Source organism: Amblyomma mixtum, chromosome 1 (assembly GCF_055824585.1).
Source record: "Amblyomma mixtum isolate Tamu chromosome 1, ASM5582458v1, whole genome shotgun sequence".
Lineage (NCBI taxonomy): Eukaryota > Metazoa > Arthropoda > Arachnida > Ixodida > Ixodidae > Amblyomma > Amblyomma mixtum.
Window position 1 is genome coordinate 222,496,229 of NC_143012.1, and position 17,648 is coordinate 222,513,876.

Below are 17,648 nucleotides of genomic sequence, written 5' to 3' on the forward strand. Positions count from 1 at the left end.
CGCGTGGGCGCCGTGCTGTTCGCATTTTTTTCTAGCGCCCCTGTACATTTTGCTAATCCTCTGAAGCTCGCCAGCGTTCAAGCACGAGGGAAAAAGCTCGGGACTGCACAAAGAGATTTGCAGGCTGGCCAACACGTGCAAAGTACGTGCAGAACTAACTTTTTTTTCAGGGGAAAGCGCGCTGCTCGCGCAGCTACTCAATGGGAGGGGTGACCGGTTTGCCCGGACAAAAATACGGAGTCGGTCGGAGAGGGCGCTTTTCACTGGCGTCCGCAGCGCCCCCCTGCGAAGCTGCGGTCCCCTATACCGAAGACATGGCCCGTCTTTTCAAGCGCGCCAACCCCAACATGACAGAGGAGAAGCTGCGCCATGCATGCGTGGGGTTAAGCAGGAGCTGTTCGCGGGCCTCGTGCGCAGCCCACCCCGCACGGTGGCGGAATTTATAACCGAGGCGACCACGATGGAGACGACGCTGCAACAACGGGCCCGCCAGTACAACCGGGACATCAACAGCATGGTGCCCGAAGGCTTTTCGTCGTGTCTCGGCAGCAGTGCAGACACACCGCGCGAACTAATTCGCTCAGTTGTTCGGGAGGAACTTCAACGGATCCATCTGCCCCAGGTTGCACCTGCGCCGCTGGCAGCGCTGACCGAAGTCGTCAGGGACGAGGTGCGACAGGTTGCGCAGGCGCCTCCTGTCACCGAAGCGCCGCCCCGGTTCGATGAGAGACCCACGTACGCATCCGTTGTAAGTCGCACGTTTGGCTACGGTCCCATTATCCCGACGCCTGGCGTGAGCAACATCGCACGTGTCACGCAAACATGCCTGGCTACGGTATGACCCCTACGACCCGCGTGAGTAACATCGCCGCATATTCCGCAACCGCATCTGCTACAGCTGGTCCACGCCCTCGCAAGTCGGATTTGTGGCGTACACCGGACCGCAGGCCTCTTTGCTACCACAATGGGGAGCCCGGTCACCTCTATCGAGCGTGTCCGTACCGCCAAGTGGGCCTTCGCGGTTTCCATCCCGACGCACCTTGCCCTCAGAACGGCGAACGACCGCATGAGATTGCGCAGCATCTCTGGGCACGCCAGAACCCTGTCTACTCTCCGTTATCGCTCTTCCAGCCCTGGCCGCCAGAGTAGCTCTGCTGGCCGTCGCTCGCCGAGTCCGCGTCGGGAAAACTAACACCAGCGACCTTTGGAGGCAAGGCCGCTGACGTCGGGACGTGTCAAGATCCTCCATCGTGCAACCCTCGAGCCGACGATACCTCGACAGAGAGAGGCAGCGACAATATCACATACGCTGCATCCATTTGCGTGTGACAATTGATGGCACTCAGATTACCGCGCTGCTCGATACTGGTGCTGATTATTCTGTTATGAGCCGTGCATGCCTTTGCTGGAGAAGTCAAGAAGGTTCTGACACCGTGGACGGGGACCCCCATTCGCACCGCTGGTGGCCGCCTAATTTCCCCTGTGGGCACGTGCACGGCTAGAGTTGGGATTAGTGGTTTCACGTACGTTGGCGAATTTGTCGTACTCCCCGAGTGTTCCAGAGACTTGATTCTGGGGATCGACTTCCTGCAGTCGAACGGCGCTGTGATTGACTTTCAGGAGGCACGTGTCACGTTCTCGACCAAACAGGCCGTCGCGCTTTGACTCCCGCGATCCCTGCAGCAACGCCCTACGCATTGTCGAGAACGACGTTACGGTGCCGCCGCGGTGCAGTGCTCTGGTGCTCGTGCGGAATGACCTCTTTCACGACTACGAGGGCCTAGCGGACAGCCATAGTCCACTGCTGCTTAAGCGGGGACTTGCCGTTGCAAGAGGTCTCGTCCAACTACATGACGGCCGCACCCACGTCCTCCTGACTAACTTTGCCAACGAATATCAGCACCTGGCCAAAGGCATGGCTATTGCCTTCCTACACGACGTTGCTGAGGTTTCAGGTTTGTGCACCGTGGGAGGACCCACTCCGGAGTATGCTGGCCCACATCACGTTCTTCAGTCAGTCAGAATAAATCCTGCCCTGCCGTCGGTTCAGAGGGATCTTCTGTCGGACCTCTTGGCAGACTTTGCGGACTGTTTCGCTATGTGCTCGAAGGTCGGCCGAACTCCACTCGCCAAGCATCGTATCATCACTGATGAGATTACGCGACCCGTCTGCCAGCGCCCCTATCGTGTTTCCCCGGTGGAGAGAGAAGCCATTCAGAGAAGCCATTCAGAATCAGGTTGCCGAGATGCTTGCAGACGATGTCATTCAGCCGTCCACCAGTCCGTAGGCATCGCCTGTGGTTCTTGTCAAAAAAAAGGACAATACTCTGCGTTTCTGCGTGGACTACAGGAAACTTAACAACGTGACCAAAAAGGACGTTTACCCGCTGCCCAGGATAGATGAAGCGCTCGACCGATTGCGGAATGCTCGATACTTCTCGTCATTAGATGTTAAAAGCGGGTACTGGCAAATCGAAGTGGACGAGCGAGACCGGGAGAAGACGGCTTTCGTGACACCTGACGGCCTCTATGAGTTTGAAGTGCTTCCATTTGGTCTGTGCTCAGCACCGGCCACGTTCCAATGCATTATGGACACTGTTCTCTCCGGCTAGAAATGGCAGTCCTGCTTGGCGTACCTGGACGATGTCGTTATATTTTCGACCACCTTAGACCAACACTTGGAGCGGTTGCGCATTGTGCTACAAGCGCTCAAATCCGCGCAACTCACCATCAAAGCCGAGAAATGCCATTTTGGCTTTGAGGAACTTCGCTTTCTTGGTCACGTTGTCAGCGCACAAGGTGTTCGCCCGGACCCTGACAAGACCGCTGCCGTCTCAGGTTTTCCACGCCCAACTGACAAGAAGGCCGTTCGCCGGTTTTTGGGCCTGTGCTCCTATTATAGGCGCTTTATTCAAGATTTCTCGAACATCGCGGAACCGCTGAACGCACTGACCCGTGACGACACGCCCTTCCTGTGGGGGACCGACGAAGAGGCTGCATTTATCGAGCTTCGCAGCCGTCTACAAAGCACTCCGATACTCGGCCATTTCGACGAGCATGCTGCCACGGACATCCACACTGACGCCAGCAATGTTGGCCTTGGTGCAGTACTGATCCAGTGGCAAGAACGGGTCATCATTTATGCTAGTCGAACACTTACGCGCTCCGAGACCAATTTTACGACGGAGAAAGAATGTCTTGCAGTGATATGGGCCATCTGTAAGTTCCGACCGTACCTTCGAAGAAACAGTAGTAGTGCATGCGCTAGTAGAGGAAGAAGTTGGTTGTCTCTCGCGCGCGCGCTCGAACCAATCCCCTGCCGTGGGTATGTGCCATTCAGCCCGAGGACCCACCGCTGAGGGACCGCTACAGGTTTTTCGTCTCTGCGCCGGTGTTCTATTCGCGTTGCACGCAACAATATGAATTGCAATTTTCGCAGCACATAAAGGTAAACTACTTGCTTTCCATGAACTGCTGAACCTGTAGCGACGTGCTTCAGAACGTTTGTTATGACTATTATTGTATTCATGCGCTAGCCGAATGTCTTGCGATTTTTGAGGACAGACCTTTATCAAGTGTCTTTCTTAAAAGGCCTTTAGCCTGTTCCTTTGATTTATGTTACTGGATGAAAAAGTAAAATAAAAAAATGATCACACTGTAATAGGTCCATTCCCACCTCCTCAAAACTGCACATGCACCAACACCAAGACAAAGCCCTGTAATAGTTGCGACACATTAGAAACCAGTTTTAGTTCGAATTAAGGACGACTGCAGATTCTTCATATTTCTCGTGACGATACAACAGCAGCCTGGAAACGAAGATACCATTGTGGACTGACATGAGCTTTTAAATGCAACTGTTGAGTTAAAAAAACTGCAGCTCATGGTGCAGGATGAAAACTAAAAATACCGGCACTCCATTCTGACGTCACGGAGATGCGGCGGCGCTGGAGTCAGCAGTGACTTTCGCTGTGTAGGCAAAAGCCGGTACCGTGTGCTTTGGGTATGCCATGCTTGAGCGTTTTTGAACGCATTTTGTAATATTCCGGCGAGCTGTGGTGCGGGTGGTTGAACCGCAAGGCTGAAGAAAGGCAGCGGCAAAGTTTCCACAAGTTTATCTCATTTAGATATGGCCCAAAGGGATGCGCAGCGGCCGTGGAGCAGGAAAAGTTCGGCGACGGATCGGCTGCGCGGCTAGTATTGCATTTCTGCATCGAAATGTGATAGTTAGCGCCTCTTAATCCGCATGTTTACTCTTCAGTCGCGCAGCGAACAGTGCAAGAATCAACGTCTGCAGCTTGATCGCGTTCTGTCAGGCTCTCGTTATGAGAAGTCTGCACGCGACATTCCATGTGGGTGTGACCGTAAACTGAACGCAGGGGACAGTTTTCAGGCGACAATCACCCGGTCTACGTCCCAGGCATCTCTTCGCGCTAAAAAAAAAAAAAAAAAAAACAGCTGCTGCCAGTCGCCTTCAGCATTCATCGGGCCACTATGCGCGACGTTTGAAGCAGCACTGTAGTCTAGCTGGTAGTAGGAATATACGACGCGTAGATTTTTTTTTCTATTTTCGCTTCCACGAGCTTCAACTTGTACGTTTTTTCACCACCTAACCTAGAAAACGATTAAACTTCGCTAAGGTATCGGCAAAATCATGCAGTGTTATTTCCCATTTTACCTTTTACAATTACTGGTCAATCAGAAGCTGGCGAAAACAGCAAATACCAGACCAAAAGCCAGTTATCAAGCAGAATAAGGCCTGCATGCAGAATGACTGAAAATATTAGCTCTGCAGAGCAAACGTAACTTCGTTGTAGCTCGAGGCAAACTTCTATCCATTCGATTGTGGACCTCTCTTTAAGCCAAGCGAATAAAATAAAGTATTTTTTAAGTCATTGCCAGTGAAGATCGCATTTGCATGACTCATTTAAAATAACTGCATGGCTTCAGCGTCCAGTAGTGTACGGCATTCTCCGCACTGAATTGGCTGGACGAGAGCAGGCACACCACAAAGGTTGGTCATGGGAAAGAGTTCCCGTCGTCCTTCTTCGTGCACTTAGCGATCGGGTATGCCCTCCATGGGGTATGCTGTATCGCCCCAAATGTTGAGACTGCAGACCTGTATACCTCGTTCTTTCTCGGTTTCATTTAATAAGTCAACCTAGTCGACCGCCGAAGCCGCGCCGTTGCTGCCAAATATAGCAGCGCAGAAGGAAGCCTATGCAGCGCTTCGCCAGATAATTCCGTCAGCCGAGCAGGTTGAAAACGTGCTGAACTGCTCTCCGGTCACCAACAGAAATGTTTCTAACCACAAGCGACGCGCACGCTTTGAAATATGCGCGCACGCGAGTTGGTTTCGAGGGCAGCATCGCTTGGCGCGGTGTAGGCATGCTACGTTTTTGCCTACACCCCGCGTCGCTGCCGACCGCAGCGCCACCTTTGTTTACAAACATGACGCTTGTCTATTAGAGTGTAAGAATGCCTCCTGTGCTTTAACCACATGCATCCAAACCGAAAAGAAAATGCAAACCTTGGGAAACAGCAGATGTTATAATCTATGTGTTCTGCTGTGTCAATATGCCACTGTAAGATTTTGAATAAGCGCTGCAAAATACTGTAGAGACCTTGTTAACCTGTGGCAAAAGATGAGATGTGCAATTTAAGAGGAAGGCCTCCCAAAGTAAAGGACTACATAGGTCAAGGCTTCGCTGAGACAACAAGTATACTAGTGCTTTCATTCTAACATCAGCCTTCTGAGCAGAACCTACCAACACCCTTACTTAGCTTGAATGAATCAAATGACTAACTAACATTTTACTAGTTTAGTAAGCTAAACGTATATGCCAAGTCATAATGTGTGCAATCGTTAGTTAGCAACTGCACCGAGTAGGGTTAATGGCTCAGCCATAGCACATAAACAATTCGACACAGGTAAGTTAATGCCAAATAAAACAAAATGTTTGGCAACAACAGCGAGAATCAGTTTTACCAGTGCAAAGCAGAGTAAACATAATTTTAGTGCCGATGCTAATATATATTAAAGGGGTGGAGACACCAAATTTTGAAGCTATAAATAGCCTGCTATTGGATTCCTATGTATGCAAGGGCACTCACAGCCAGATGTTGGACGCAACAAACGTTTAAAAAATATTTTAATTCGCTTCCAAAGATTACCTAAATGCTCACTCTCACGATCTAGACCCATCGCTAGCGCCATCAACCATGACGTCACAAGGGGTAAAGAAAAATTAAAGTTTTAGTGACGTCATACCAAAATACAGTGACGTACGATGAGCGGGGCACAGCCGTGTGAGCGCAGTCGACGCACCAGCTAGCCGCGTTTGCTGCTAACCGCCACTCGCTCGGTTTGCGGCGCGCTGTTGCGAACAGCGTCGCAACGTCCGATCGCAGCTCGTCGCCTGCGTCCGGCCTGCTAGATGTCAACGGCGGGCCGCTCGCGGCGAACGCAATGACGGGAAGCGGCAGGCAATACGAGCGCGGAGAGCGGCAGCACCATGACGACATATAGGGCGCACTCCTTGGAGCCGGGCGGCCTGCGTCAGTCTTCGTGCCGACCGCCGGCATCTGAAGAACGCGATAGTATTGTTTGTTCACGTTCATAGCAAACCCTGGGATATATGAATATCAAAAATGCATCGTTTCTGACGATCGTTGGCAAATACCGTGTTCCTGGTAGAATTGATGACTGCGATGCAAGCAAATTTCATCCCATAGCCGGTTCTGTGCTGCTGCTACCTGGTGCGGTTCGCCTGCCGTCTGCTAGCTCTGTTGCTGAAGACGTCGTGGAAATCGAACATATATTTTATTATGGGACGAGTTCACAGTAAAGGGGTGCGGAGCGGAGCACGTTTCTGAGCGCTGGCCAGTCCCGAAGCGCCCTCAGCTGCGGAGTCAACGCGAAAGCAGCTAGGCCTAGCGACGACTAGGGCAGTCTGGGACCAGCGCGCAGGTCGTCGGCCGGCGTTGCCGCAGGCAGTGTCGCTGCCGAAAGGTCCACTTTTAGCACAGTCATGCTGTCGTACCTCGAACCTAGAAAGCATCCTTTCTAGTAGCATGGCTGTTTTGTATTTTCTTGTGCGGACGTGAAGTACGCCGAGTCTGTCGGCCGGTAGGTCAGCCTGGATACCGTCTGCCGACGTCATAAAAGCGAGCTGAAGAGTGTTCTTGACGTAAATAATAAACCATGGGACAAGAAATGTGAAAAAAGTGTCATTTTTGAGGATCGCTGACCAATACTGAGCTGCTAGTAGAGGTAACAACTGTGATATGAGCAAATTTCTCACAACCGCGCCTAGCAGCTGCCGCTGGCGCGACGTTGGGGTCCGGCTCGCCTGGAGCCCGCTCGCTCCGCTGCCGAAGGCGTAGAGGAGATTGACCATACTATTATTTTATTGTGAGATGATTCTGTTAACACTACAGCTATTTGTGAAAAGTAGGACTTTTATTATCCCAGTCAAAAAAACCATTGGAACCAATTGGACATTCCAATTGGAACTAAATGGACATCCCCATTGCTTCCAATTGGACTTCCCAATTGGTTCCAGTTGTGTTTTTAGCCCCCGACCAATTGGATCCAACTGGACTAGCCAATTGGACCCATTAGGACAGGCAGTTATTTCACCCAGAAAATATTCACAAAATATGTTACGTTCATTGAGAAAGGTAGCTAAATGTTTGAATAATATGCTCTAGGATCTTGGATAAATATTTCTACAACTTAACACATTGTAATGTGCAAAAACAAGAACTCATTTATGAGGACTGCAGGAAGACACTCTGCCTAGTGCCAATCAACATTTTTCTACGGAATTGAAATTAACATGCTTTTATGGAAATCAAACTCAACAGACACACATGCATCACACACAAGCAACACTGCACATTCAGGCACTAGTAGCATACATTAGCTCAATATGTACATCCAGAGAACACACTTCTGCTACAACTTATATACCCAATTTTTTAGGCTCTCATGCTGGGGCCAGTGACGCTTGCCCACTGAGTGCAGTTAATTTAATTTCAGCTCCAGTGGTGGTGTAGGTGATGAGTACAATTTATTAGGCTAAGCTGCTGATAGCTCTTATTGTAAGTACCATATTAGTTCTACCTTTTTCGTCAAACATGCAAACATTCATTGGATAAATTGGGTGCAGTTGGGCGAACCAATTGGATGCAATGGGTAAGACCAATTGGGCTCACCAATTGGAAACCCAAATGGTCCAATTGGACAGTCCATTTGGACCAACCAATTGGAACACCATTCCAATTGGAACCAATTGGAAACTGAACTCGTCCAATTGGAACCCATTGGAAATCCAATTGGTTCCAATGGTTTTTTTTGACTGGGATAGCGCAGGCGACTTCCGAAGCGCCGGCCGCTTAAACAGGCTATAGGCCTAGCGACGACCACGGCAGCCAGGCAGCAGCAGAGCTCGTCGCCCGGAGCGCCCGCGAGCGGTGCCGTTGCCGAAAGCTCCCAACATAAGCAGACATGCTTTTTTGTCGCTGCTCGAGTATAGCTGGCAGTTCTGATAACAAGGCGATCTTGTCTTTTCTTGTGATATTTGTACACCATCCCAAGCAGCGCTCAGGTACTGCTGCACGGCAGCGAAGTGTGACACCGCGGTTGTGGGCGCAGCTTGGGTAGAGCGGCGCAGCGATGCTTACTGGCATTTTGCAAAGTGTTTCGCATCCTCACGCGAACCCGCGAAGGCGATATTAGCGCGCGAACAAAAAAAAAAGTCGACGTCCTTACTCATTGGAATGAGATCTGTCATAATCCGAGCTGCTGAGACTAGACATGCAGTTGTTTGCTTTCATGCGCTGGTCAGCACGTGTGTGAGAAAGCAGACGATGCAGTAGTAGGTGCCGCGTCACAACTTTTGTGGGCCCACGTGACCAAGCGAAGCAGTTGATCTTCCCCCTCTGTGACGTCACTGTACAACTCGGCGTTCCGAAACCGAAAATCGTTCACTTAAAAATGCTATAATAAATTATTCACTGTGAATATATGAATCTTTGAGTGTGAATCATACTTCCTGGAGCCACAAGAAACATTTGAAACTAAGAACGCGCGAACCACAAATTTGGTGTCTCCACCCCTTTAAATAGGCTAACCCCAACGACAAACTTTTAAGATGTAATAGTACAACAAAACCAAATGTTACCAAAGCTTAGTAAGAACCTGGTAGAGTGCAGTTCACTGTTGGTAAAGGGGTGGCATAAATGCAGTTATGGCAGCCCAAAAGTGCCATTCTCAAAGAACAGTGGTTAAGAATTCCAAATTTCCACGGTACGTTACAGCTGCAACATCACATATTCCTGCTATGTGAAAGGGGTACGACGAGACAAATAAATGACAGTTACAAGGCTGCAATCAGAGAAGTGAAGCCTTACCTCCATTATTGGCCAAAGCTCCTTCCAGATGACTGTTGTCGTAATATAAATAACTGGGCTTTACAGGCGCAGCAAGCTTTATGTTGAAGATTTCTTGAGCACTATTTATACCAGTCCACCTCGCATATGCTACCAGGTTTGCGCAGTCCAGAACCAAACCTAACCAAAACCCCGAACTTTATAAAGGACCAGTCCAGGTAATAACACATGGTAAAAGCAGAACAGCTAGGCAGTATACAGCACGGCTTAGAATAAGCAGAAAATTTAATGCACTACCTCAATCAAAACTGTTTGTTCGATAAAATTTGACAGTTTGCTTTTGTCAAATTAAAACGATAACAACCACCATAACATGTGATGACAAAGAACAAGAACAAATAACCGCACTACTTTCAGAATGATAACTTAAAAAAACTTTCAAATGCAATAATTGAAAAAATGTCACCGTTGTAGCAGTCGCTGTATTATGAAAATTCACAAAATGCAGCTCAGCAAAACGCCAACACATGTTTACAGAACCTGCGGGTAAAGCTCAAACTCTCACTGCACGACACAATATAAATGGAACTGAGTTATAATATGCTGAGAGATAAATAACAAATTACATTTTTTTTTTGTACAATACAGCAAAAACTGCAGTGATAACCCTCACCAATGCACCACACAAGCTTTATATATACTAACGTGAAATTACAATCTCAAAAGCTGTAACATTTCCAACAACATCCTTTAGTGCAGTCACTGAAAGCGCTATATTTTTTTTTTTAATCATAGACACTGAAGCATGAAGCCAGCTTATTAGCATGTAACCAATATTACAGTGAAAAAAAAAAACCTGATAATGTAAGGTGACCACATTGCATATATCTCGACTGCTTGATTAGCGCTTTCAAGTGCTGAGGAACACTACTTGCTTTCAGTCAGGTAAGGCGCAGTTGGAACTCTCCAGATTATCAGTACAGATCCTCAAAATTTCACTGCATTGAATATATGCAATAAGCAAAACTGGCAATCACGTAAAACTGTGTAACTCCATCCAACATATGTCTCAAGTTGGATGACAAAGCTCATTCTTGGATTAAGAACACATTTCTCCAAGAGCGCAGCATCTGCTCAAAGGGTGCTGAGCTGCAGAACGTGAGTGGGGAAAAAGCATTATAACTTGTAAGCAGATAATAATAAAAAAAAACTTTTCAGTGATGCAAACATTCCAGCTGAATTAGCTTATGCGGTTATTTCTCAAAGACAAACATATTCTTGATGAAAAAATATGAATATGATTAAAGGGACTATGCAAGAAATTAAAAGTCACTTGTAAATTTAGTGCTTAGAAATGATGCTAAGAAGCACTCACACCAAGTACGAGTCTTCAGAGCTGAGCCGGAAATTTATTATGAATTTTTAAAAACAGTGTTTTTTAAAATTCGCGGGCCGATCGGCGTCTTCGTAGTGACCGATTTTGAAAATAAAATCGTGAAAATTGACGTCACCAGTCCCATGACGTCGGCAGGCTGCCACACGCTGTCATTCGCTGAAGCCACAGCAGCCACGACGTTACGGGCACACTTCGGGTGGCCATGAAAATCGTCTGCTCGTGCCGCCGCGTGACCCCCTCGAGCAAGCGCGAGCCAGGGCATTGCCTTTGCACATATGGTTTCAATTTACCTCTGCCGCCTCTTTCTGTCGGGAGTTCGGGAGCCACTCGCAGTGCCTTTGTCGCAGTGACAAGCAAATAAATCCAAAGAGAGACCGGAGAGACGCTGCTGACGCTGCTGCTGGGTGTGACAACCGCAAGTCGCAAACCAACGTCAGCGAATGACGTAATCATGGGCGGGGCCCAGTCCCAGAGCTGTTTTCTTAATTCTTTTTTTTCTGGTTCCCCGCGTGAATGAGTTGAGGGGGGAGAGGAGGAGCACAATTTTTAATCGTCTATAATTTAGTTGTTATTGATGCTTGCTCAAAAATTCTTGCGCTGGGGTGACGAGTGATGGAATGCTTATCTCCAGTCTGCTTTATGCAATCTCAATTAATTTATTGCATAGTCCCTTTAAGGAGACTGCATACCTACTTAGCAGCGTTTAAAAAGCAATCAGTTTTCAAAAGCACAGCACCCGTGATCAGTTGAAAAGATGTGCCTCCCGCAACGTTCGATGTTCTCCTCCATTCGACTACCACATGCTACTCCATTGTCAAGACGCCGTTAAATGCACAAGTGGGTCAACTCACACCAAGACGCAGGGTGTGACCTTTACAGCACACAACAATCTGCTTGCCCAGGGAACTATTCCAAAGACAGAAATATGAAGCTGGAATGGATGAATGAGCTTATGCATGATAACAGTACCTTCACAGCAGTGCTCCTTGCAGAGAGCTGTTTCACAGGCACTAACTTCGCGCAACATGTCTTCCACAAGTATTACTGCAGGATTAAAGACAAGCACTGGAAATACTACTCGCAGTTGCCAGTATAAACAATCATTCTGCTACACATGTTGCCAGTTACAAACCATCCTCAGGATATGCTTTAGAACTACAATTCTGCAGGAATGGTCAGCTCTTTTTTTTTTTTTTACAACGTCAGGGAGGTCCATTTTTCTGTGCAGCAAAGCCAAGTTTTCCTGAAGCAGCTTTGGCAGCCAAAGACAAGTTTTCTTGGGAGAGCTCGAAGCAAAGGTGTCACCAGTGCAGAGAGTTTCAAACTCTTCACATAAAGGCACCAGTAAACGCTACCAACAAATTATGTCTCTGCATCAGCTCCCAGCTAACCTCCATTCAACATGCAGCTGCCAGCCAGCAGCATTCATCTCAGAGTGCCATACGTGCACAAAATGAAAAATCTATTTGGATCAAAAAAAAGAAAAGTACAGCACACTGTATTAAAAGCCAGCTTATAGTACAACAGTAGTGTCACGGTTCTTTCTGTTCATCATCATCATCATGACCACGCCCACTGCAGGGCAAAAGCCTCTCCCATGTCTCTCCAATTAACCCTGCCTTTGCCAGCTGCGGCCCCCGTATCCCCGCAAACTTCTTAATCTCATCCGCTCACATAACTTTCTGCCTCCCCCTGCTACGCTTGCCTTCTGTTGGAATCCACTCCGTTACCCTTAAGAACCATTGGTTATCTGGCCTTTGCATTACATGCCCTGCCCAAGCCCATTTCGACTAGGATGTCATGAACCCACACCCTTCGTTTCTGGTCTCTTAAAGGCCTACTTGACCGAAACTTTACTTCGGCTAATTTTGCGCTCGATATAGTGTACATGTTGTTAACAATATTTATATTTAATATTAAGGCTGTGAAGCGTCTAGAATTTTAGTTAGAAGCGTTCAAAAACCTCTGTAGCAGACGACGCAGACCCCTAGCGGTGTGCTGAACAACTAACAAACCTGACCGGAAATGACGCACATTTGAGACACCGGCATCGCCGGCTCGCCAGTTTCAGGCGTTCTGAAGTGAGTGCGCGCCCCTTGTAAGCTCTTCTTCTGGCGCGTTTCTGGCTGTTTTCACCGCGAAGCTCGATGGTATCCGAGAAAAATAAACTGCTGGCATCATGTAGACGAAGTACATGGCCGCGGAAGGGAATACGAGGAATGCGGAAAGCACCATGTATATACCTCTCGGCCACTGCCCTTCACCCCCGATCTCGAAAGCTGGTGTCAGCTGTCTGGAGCTCAGGTTTTAACGTGAATTCCCCTCTCTTCTTAAAAAAAGATAATGGTGGGTGACTGACGCTTCTGCCTCGCGCTAACCCCTTTTGTGGGTTGGGCTTTGTCAATAGACCTGTCCCGGTCTACGTCATGCATCAGAGCACCTACGTCTTTCTGGCCCGATCGGCAAAGCATGCCACGAACCGAAGGCTTCGAGGCGTCTCTAATCGGAAGAATAAAGAGGAGGGGGGAACCGCTTGTCACAAGCTAGCTAAGCCGGTCCAGAAGTTAAAGTGGACGGCTTTGCTCATCGAGCAACGCTCTTTTGACGGCACGTTATTTACACCAGGCAGAAGTCTAGGAGAGGTCTGCTTCGTCTGAAAAGGAATCAACATATGCACACCCGTTTATTGCAGGTACAGCTCTGCCCAATGCGCAATAATGCCGTCGTGCGCCGAGTGTATCTGCTGCCTCGAAGATTTGCAGGCCGGGCTGAGAATCCTGGAAGGCCACACAAGCGTTACTGAAAACGTCGACTTTCTTACTGCCTCACGCCATTCACACTTGAGGTCGATTACAGGAAGCTTCAGCCTTACCATTCGAGACGCGTCTCCAAGACCCCAGAGAACTGCACGCATGTTATTTGAATGATAATCTTTTCAAAGAATTTTGATTTTATTCAGTAGGGTAAGGGTGCGGGCTAGTTGGTGACCCATAACATATATATACCATAACATATAAATATCAAATTCATATGTTTGATTAGAGACACCTACGGTAATTTGCGCGGTGGGCGTATACGGTCGACTGGGGTTCGGCAACCACGTCGTTCTGCCCAGCTGTGTGGTTTGAAAAGATTAGAAAAACCTTTCCGTCCCTGCAGTACACGGGCTTTAAGTGGTTCTAGGTAAATACTGTAATGAACGCAACGCATAAGTTTTTGTTCATTTGTATTTCGCAACGCGCAGTGGCTTGCCCGACCGAGGCGCGCAATGATGAACCAGCCCACCATCGGCACCGCACTGATGCCACGGTCCTCGAAGAGAAAAATATATATTTATTTTGCAACACAAATTTTGCTTCTGGCATATTCTTTCGCTTAACGCAGCACTTCATTCTCTTCAGCTCTCTTTTTACACATCCATCTGTGTTTATTGATTTAACTGGCGTTCACAGCACCTGTTCCAAATTTCTGTGTACAGGCAGGAATACCTTTCGACGGGGGAGAAAAATGAGAAGGAAAAGAAGAAGGCAGGTCTTTTTTTTTTTATGAAGACAACAACCATATTGCACGCACAGCAGAGCGCACATGTGCTGTTGGCACGCGCGTGCCCGCTCAAAAAAGCCGACTTTATAATACAAGCACTTCTACTTGGCCGCCATTTGAATATGCTTCCTTCCTCCGCTATATCCTAACTTTGCACAAGCTGTAATCGAATACTGCCAGGCAAACAGCGCTCACAAGCATTGCGGCGCGATCATCTTCACTGAGGTTGAGCCAGGACTTTTCTAGTCTACTACAGCAAATAAAACACGTTTAAAACTTTCTCTAGGGCGTTTCATCCGTTTCAAGATGTGTGTTTTCAAATATAACCAGTATTTATCGCACAAAATGCTGCACGTGCTACCGCTACCAGCGCTTTGCTCGAGCCGCAACGAGCAGACGCTCCGAACCCGTCCGGAGTACAGTCTCAAACATGCGTCACTTCCGGCGGGCGGCAATGGCGCCCGTTTTTCCAGTTTCGGTATTGAAAACTCCGATTTTTGCGTGCCTTTTTCACCGTAACTGCTTGAAACTGGAGCGTAATGTTTTGTGGGTAGCATAATACGGGGGTGTACTATAAAAAAACAACCTTTTTACGGTTAGCAAAATTTCGGTCAAGTAGGCCTTTAACGTTACACCTGTAATTTTTTTTTTCCATAGCTCCCTACGTTGCCCTTAATTTAAGCTGAACCCTTTTCGTTAGCCTTCATGTTTCTGCCCCTAGGTGAGCACCGCTAAGATACAAATGTTCAAATAAGTTTGAAACTTATTACGGGTTAAAACAGACCTGTACCAAACTATGCCCTTCTTTTTAGTGAAAACAGCTTTTCTGAACAAGAAATACCTCTTATGCCATCACGAAAAAGAACTATTTTAATTTATAGTGCAGAACAGACTGAACAAAGGCAGAGTGTTCCAATCTCTCCTACAAGTTATCCTGTGCTATATGTGACAAATGGATCCTCAACTAGGCCAACGCTGCATGTTGCTATCACATAACAGCCATTACTATACAAGCACCTCGATGTCCCTGAATGACAGCAGTCGCGAAGATGTCCCCCGAAGTGACTAGAAAACTTGTGCGAAAAGAAGAGAGGCCCGTTAGGTTTCATGATAAGCATGATCAATGCTAGAAAATGCTCTTCCAGAATAAGTTGCAAGTTCGAGACGCCCGACTTTCCTCATCTAAGCCTTAACGTTTACCTTATATAGGTAATCCCTTACAGTAGGCTCGTCCACATTTAAGTGAACGATGAAAAGACCAGTGCTATGTGGCACAGTCAGAATTTCAGCGCTGCTTAAGCGCTGTGACAAGAGCGTGCCATAAATGTTGTACACAGCTATGTGCCTTCAAGATTACAAAATGCTACCAGAAACCCCTGCCATGGAATGCTATTTTACTATAATAACAGCCATATATAGTGTGTATGTAAGAAAATACAAGCGCTTCAATCGGCCCTTCCCTCCTTTATAACCACTTATGTGCACTGCTACCGTGCTCCACTTCTCCCTACGTATTCAGAAGCACCAACGAAAGCCTTTGCTGCCCTGACAACACTTCACAGTGAGGATATGCTTCGGCAAAAGCCAAGAACAAGAGGCAGAGCTTACACATATTCACACAGCGCTCTGACTTAAACTTGAAAGACAGCCCCGGCTTGTCATGAACCCCCAAAAAAACTTCCATATAAATAAATAAAAACACACAACGGGTGAGGAGAAGCTGCAGCCTCTTTGGCTTCAGAGACAGGGGTCAATGGGCTGGAAATCGCAGAAACGTTGGCTTATCACAAGGCTTCTTCGCTTTCTGGCCGCTCACTCCTATCAAGAGTGCAGAATCCCTCAGAGTAACCGCAGGCCTCCGGTGACCTGGTCGACGAGGTCCATTCGTCCCATTATCCCCAGAACTGTCATTGATCCAGCAGGGACCTGATGAGAAATGAAGAGAAAAGTTATGCAATCATCCGCATGTCCAGAGAACCTGGTACATAGTTCTAATTCTTCACAACTGTCACTTACCACTACACAAAGTGCAGAATGCACATAACAACCAGCTGCAACAGTCAGGTGCAGCAGAATTTCCGAAGCAGGGCTGCAGTTCCACATAAGAAGCTAGAATAATTCTGGCATCATTCCATGCGGTTCAACAATTCCAGAGTTTCACACAGTGCGACAAAGTCGGAATGGAATGGCGGCATCAGGAGACGGGTACAGTAAGAATGTATTGCGTATTGGAGTCAGTACATCTAGAGTTGAGTGGCTATGGAATGGCTGGGTCACCCGAAAGGAAAGTGCTGCGACTATAACTGAATCTTAATAACAGTGAGATTTTAAAAATCTCACTGTTGATAGAACAGTTTGTTGTATTATGTGTTTTGACTGACGCGCCAAATGCTGCTAATTACAAAGACCTTAAATGTTTTCTATTCTAAGTATATATAAGCTTCAAAGTTTCAAAAACTGCAAATCCTGTCTCAGCTTGGACTGTCAGTATAAATAAATAAATGAAACATTAACTTTGCCATCTCTAGAGCAAACAAGTGCTCTCGAGAATTCAGCAATGTGTACATTCCACATAAAGGGATCCCAAAAATTTTTTTTGGTGACATCTAATGCACTAATTATGTACTGGAGGTCTTTGTGAGCATTCCAGTAAAGTTTCAGAGTTCCGTATAAGCCCTCTAATACCCAATAAATTAAACAAAATATAGTGCTCAATGTCAACCAGGTGGCTAACCTTGTCCGTGCAAGTCACATCCATAGGCTTGGCCAACTGATTTTACAAGCAATTCCTATAGTTTTTCAAGTCCAGCCAAGTACGAAAGTTTCTTTTAATCATACTCTCTAACTTAATAAACATATTGTAACATCCATAACGATACAATTAGACACACAGACACACACAGACCGGCAGCTGCTAGCTGGAAAACGCAACCCCACGAAAAACCAACATGAGCTGCTACTTCATTTTTACTCCTAGCGTCCAGAGTCGTCGTCATCACATCTGTAACGCTTCCCTACCCTGCAGCTGAAGCCATCTGGGCGAGTCAGGCATTGTCATGAGAATCGCAGGGCATCAACTGGTAAATGTGGGTGACTTCCGTTTGTGCGGAACGTCGACCACTGGCGGTAAGGCGTGCAATGCGGTAGGTAGTTCATGTCACCAAGTTGGTCCACAGTGACATAAGAACCAGTATAGTGTGCCAGCATTTTCTGGTGCAACCCATGCTTTCTGACTGGTCGCCAATGCCAGACGAATTCGCTAGGAAGGTAGGTGATATGGCGAAGGTGGCCATCATAGCGAGCTTTTCAGCTG

At 47.5% G+C, this 17,648-nt stretch overlaps 1 protein-coding gene and 1 pseudogene across 2 annotated transcripts in view; one reads left to right on the forward strand and one right to left on the reverse strand.

Annotated features, from left to right (window-relative positions):
- Positions 1–460: 460 nt before the first annotated feature.
- Positions 461–3,904, forward strand: LOC149371003 (uncharacterized; annotated as a pseudogene).
- A 5,759-nt stretch (positions 3,905–9,663) lies between these two features.
- Positions 9,664–17,648, reverse strand: part of LOC149371004 (putative peptidyl-tRNA hydrolase 2) — a 32,805-nt gene continuing 24,820 nt past the window's right edge. For both annotated transcript variants that reach the window (XM_089564288.1, XM_089564294.1), the window contains exon 6: positions 9,664–16,261. In XM_089564288.1, the coding sequence (XP_089420414.1) occupies positions 16,175–16,261 (87 nt within the window). In that variant the 3' untranslated portion in view covers positions 9,664–16,174. The remainder of the gene's footprint in view (positions 16,262–17,648) is intronic.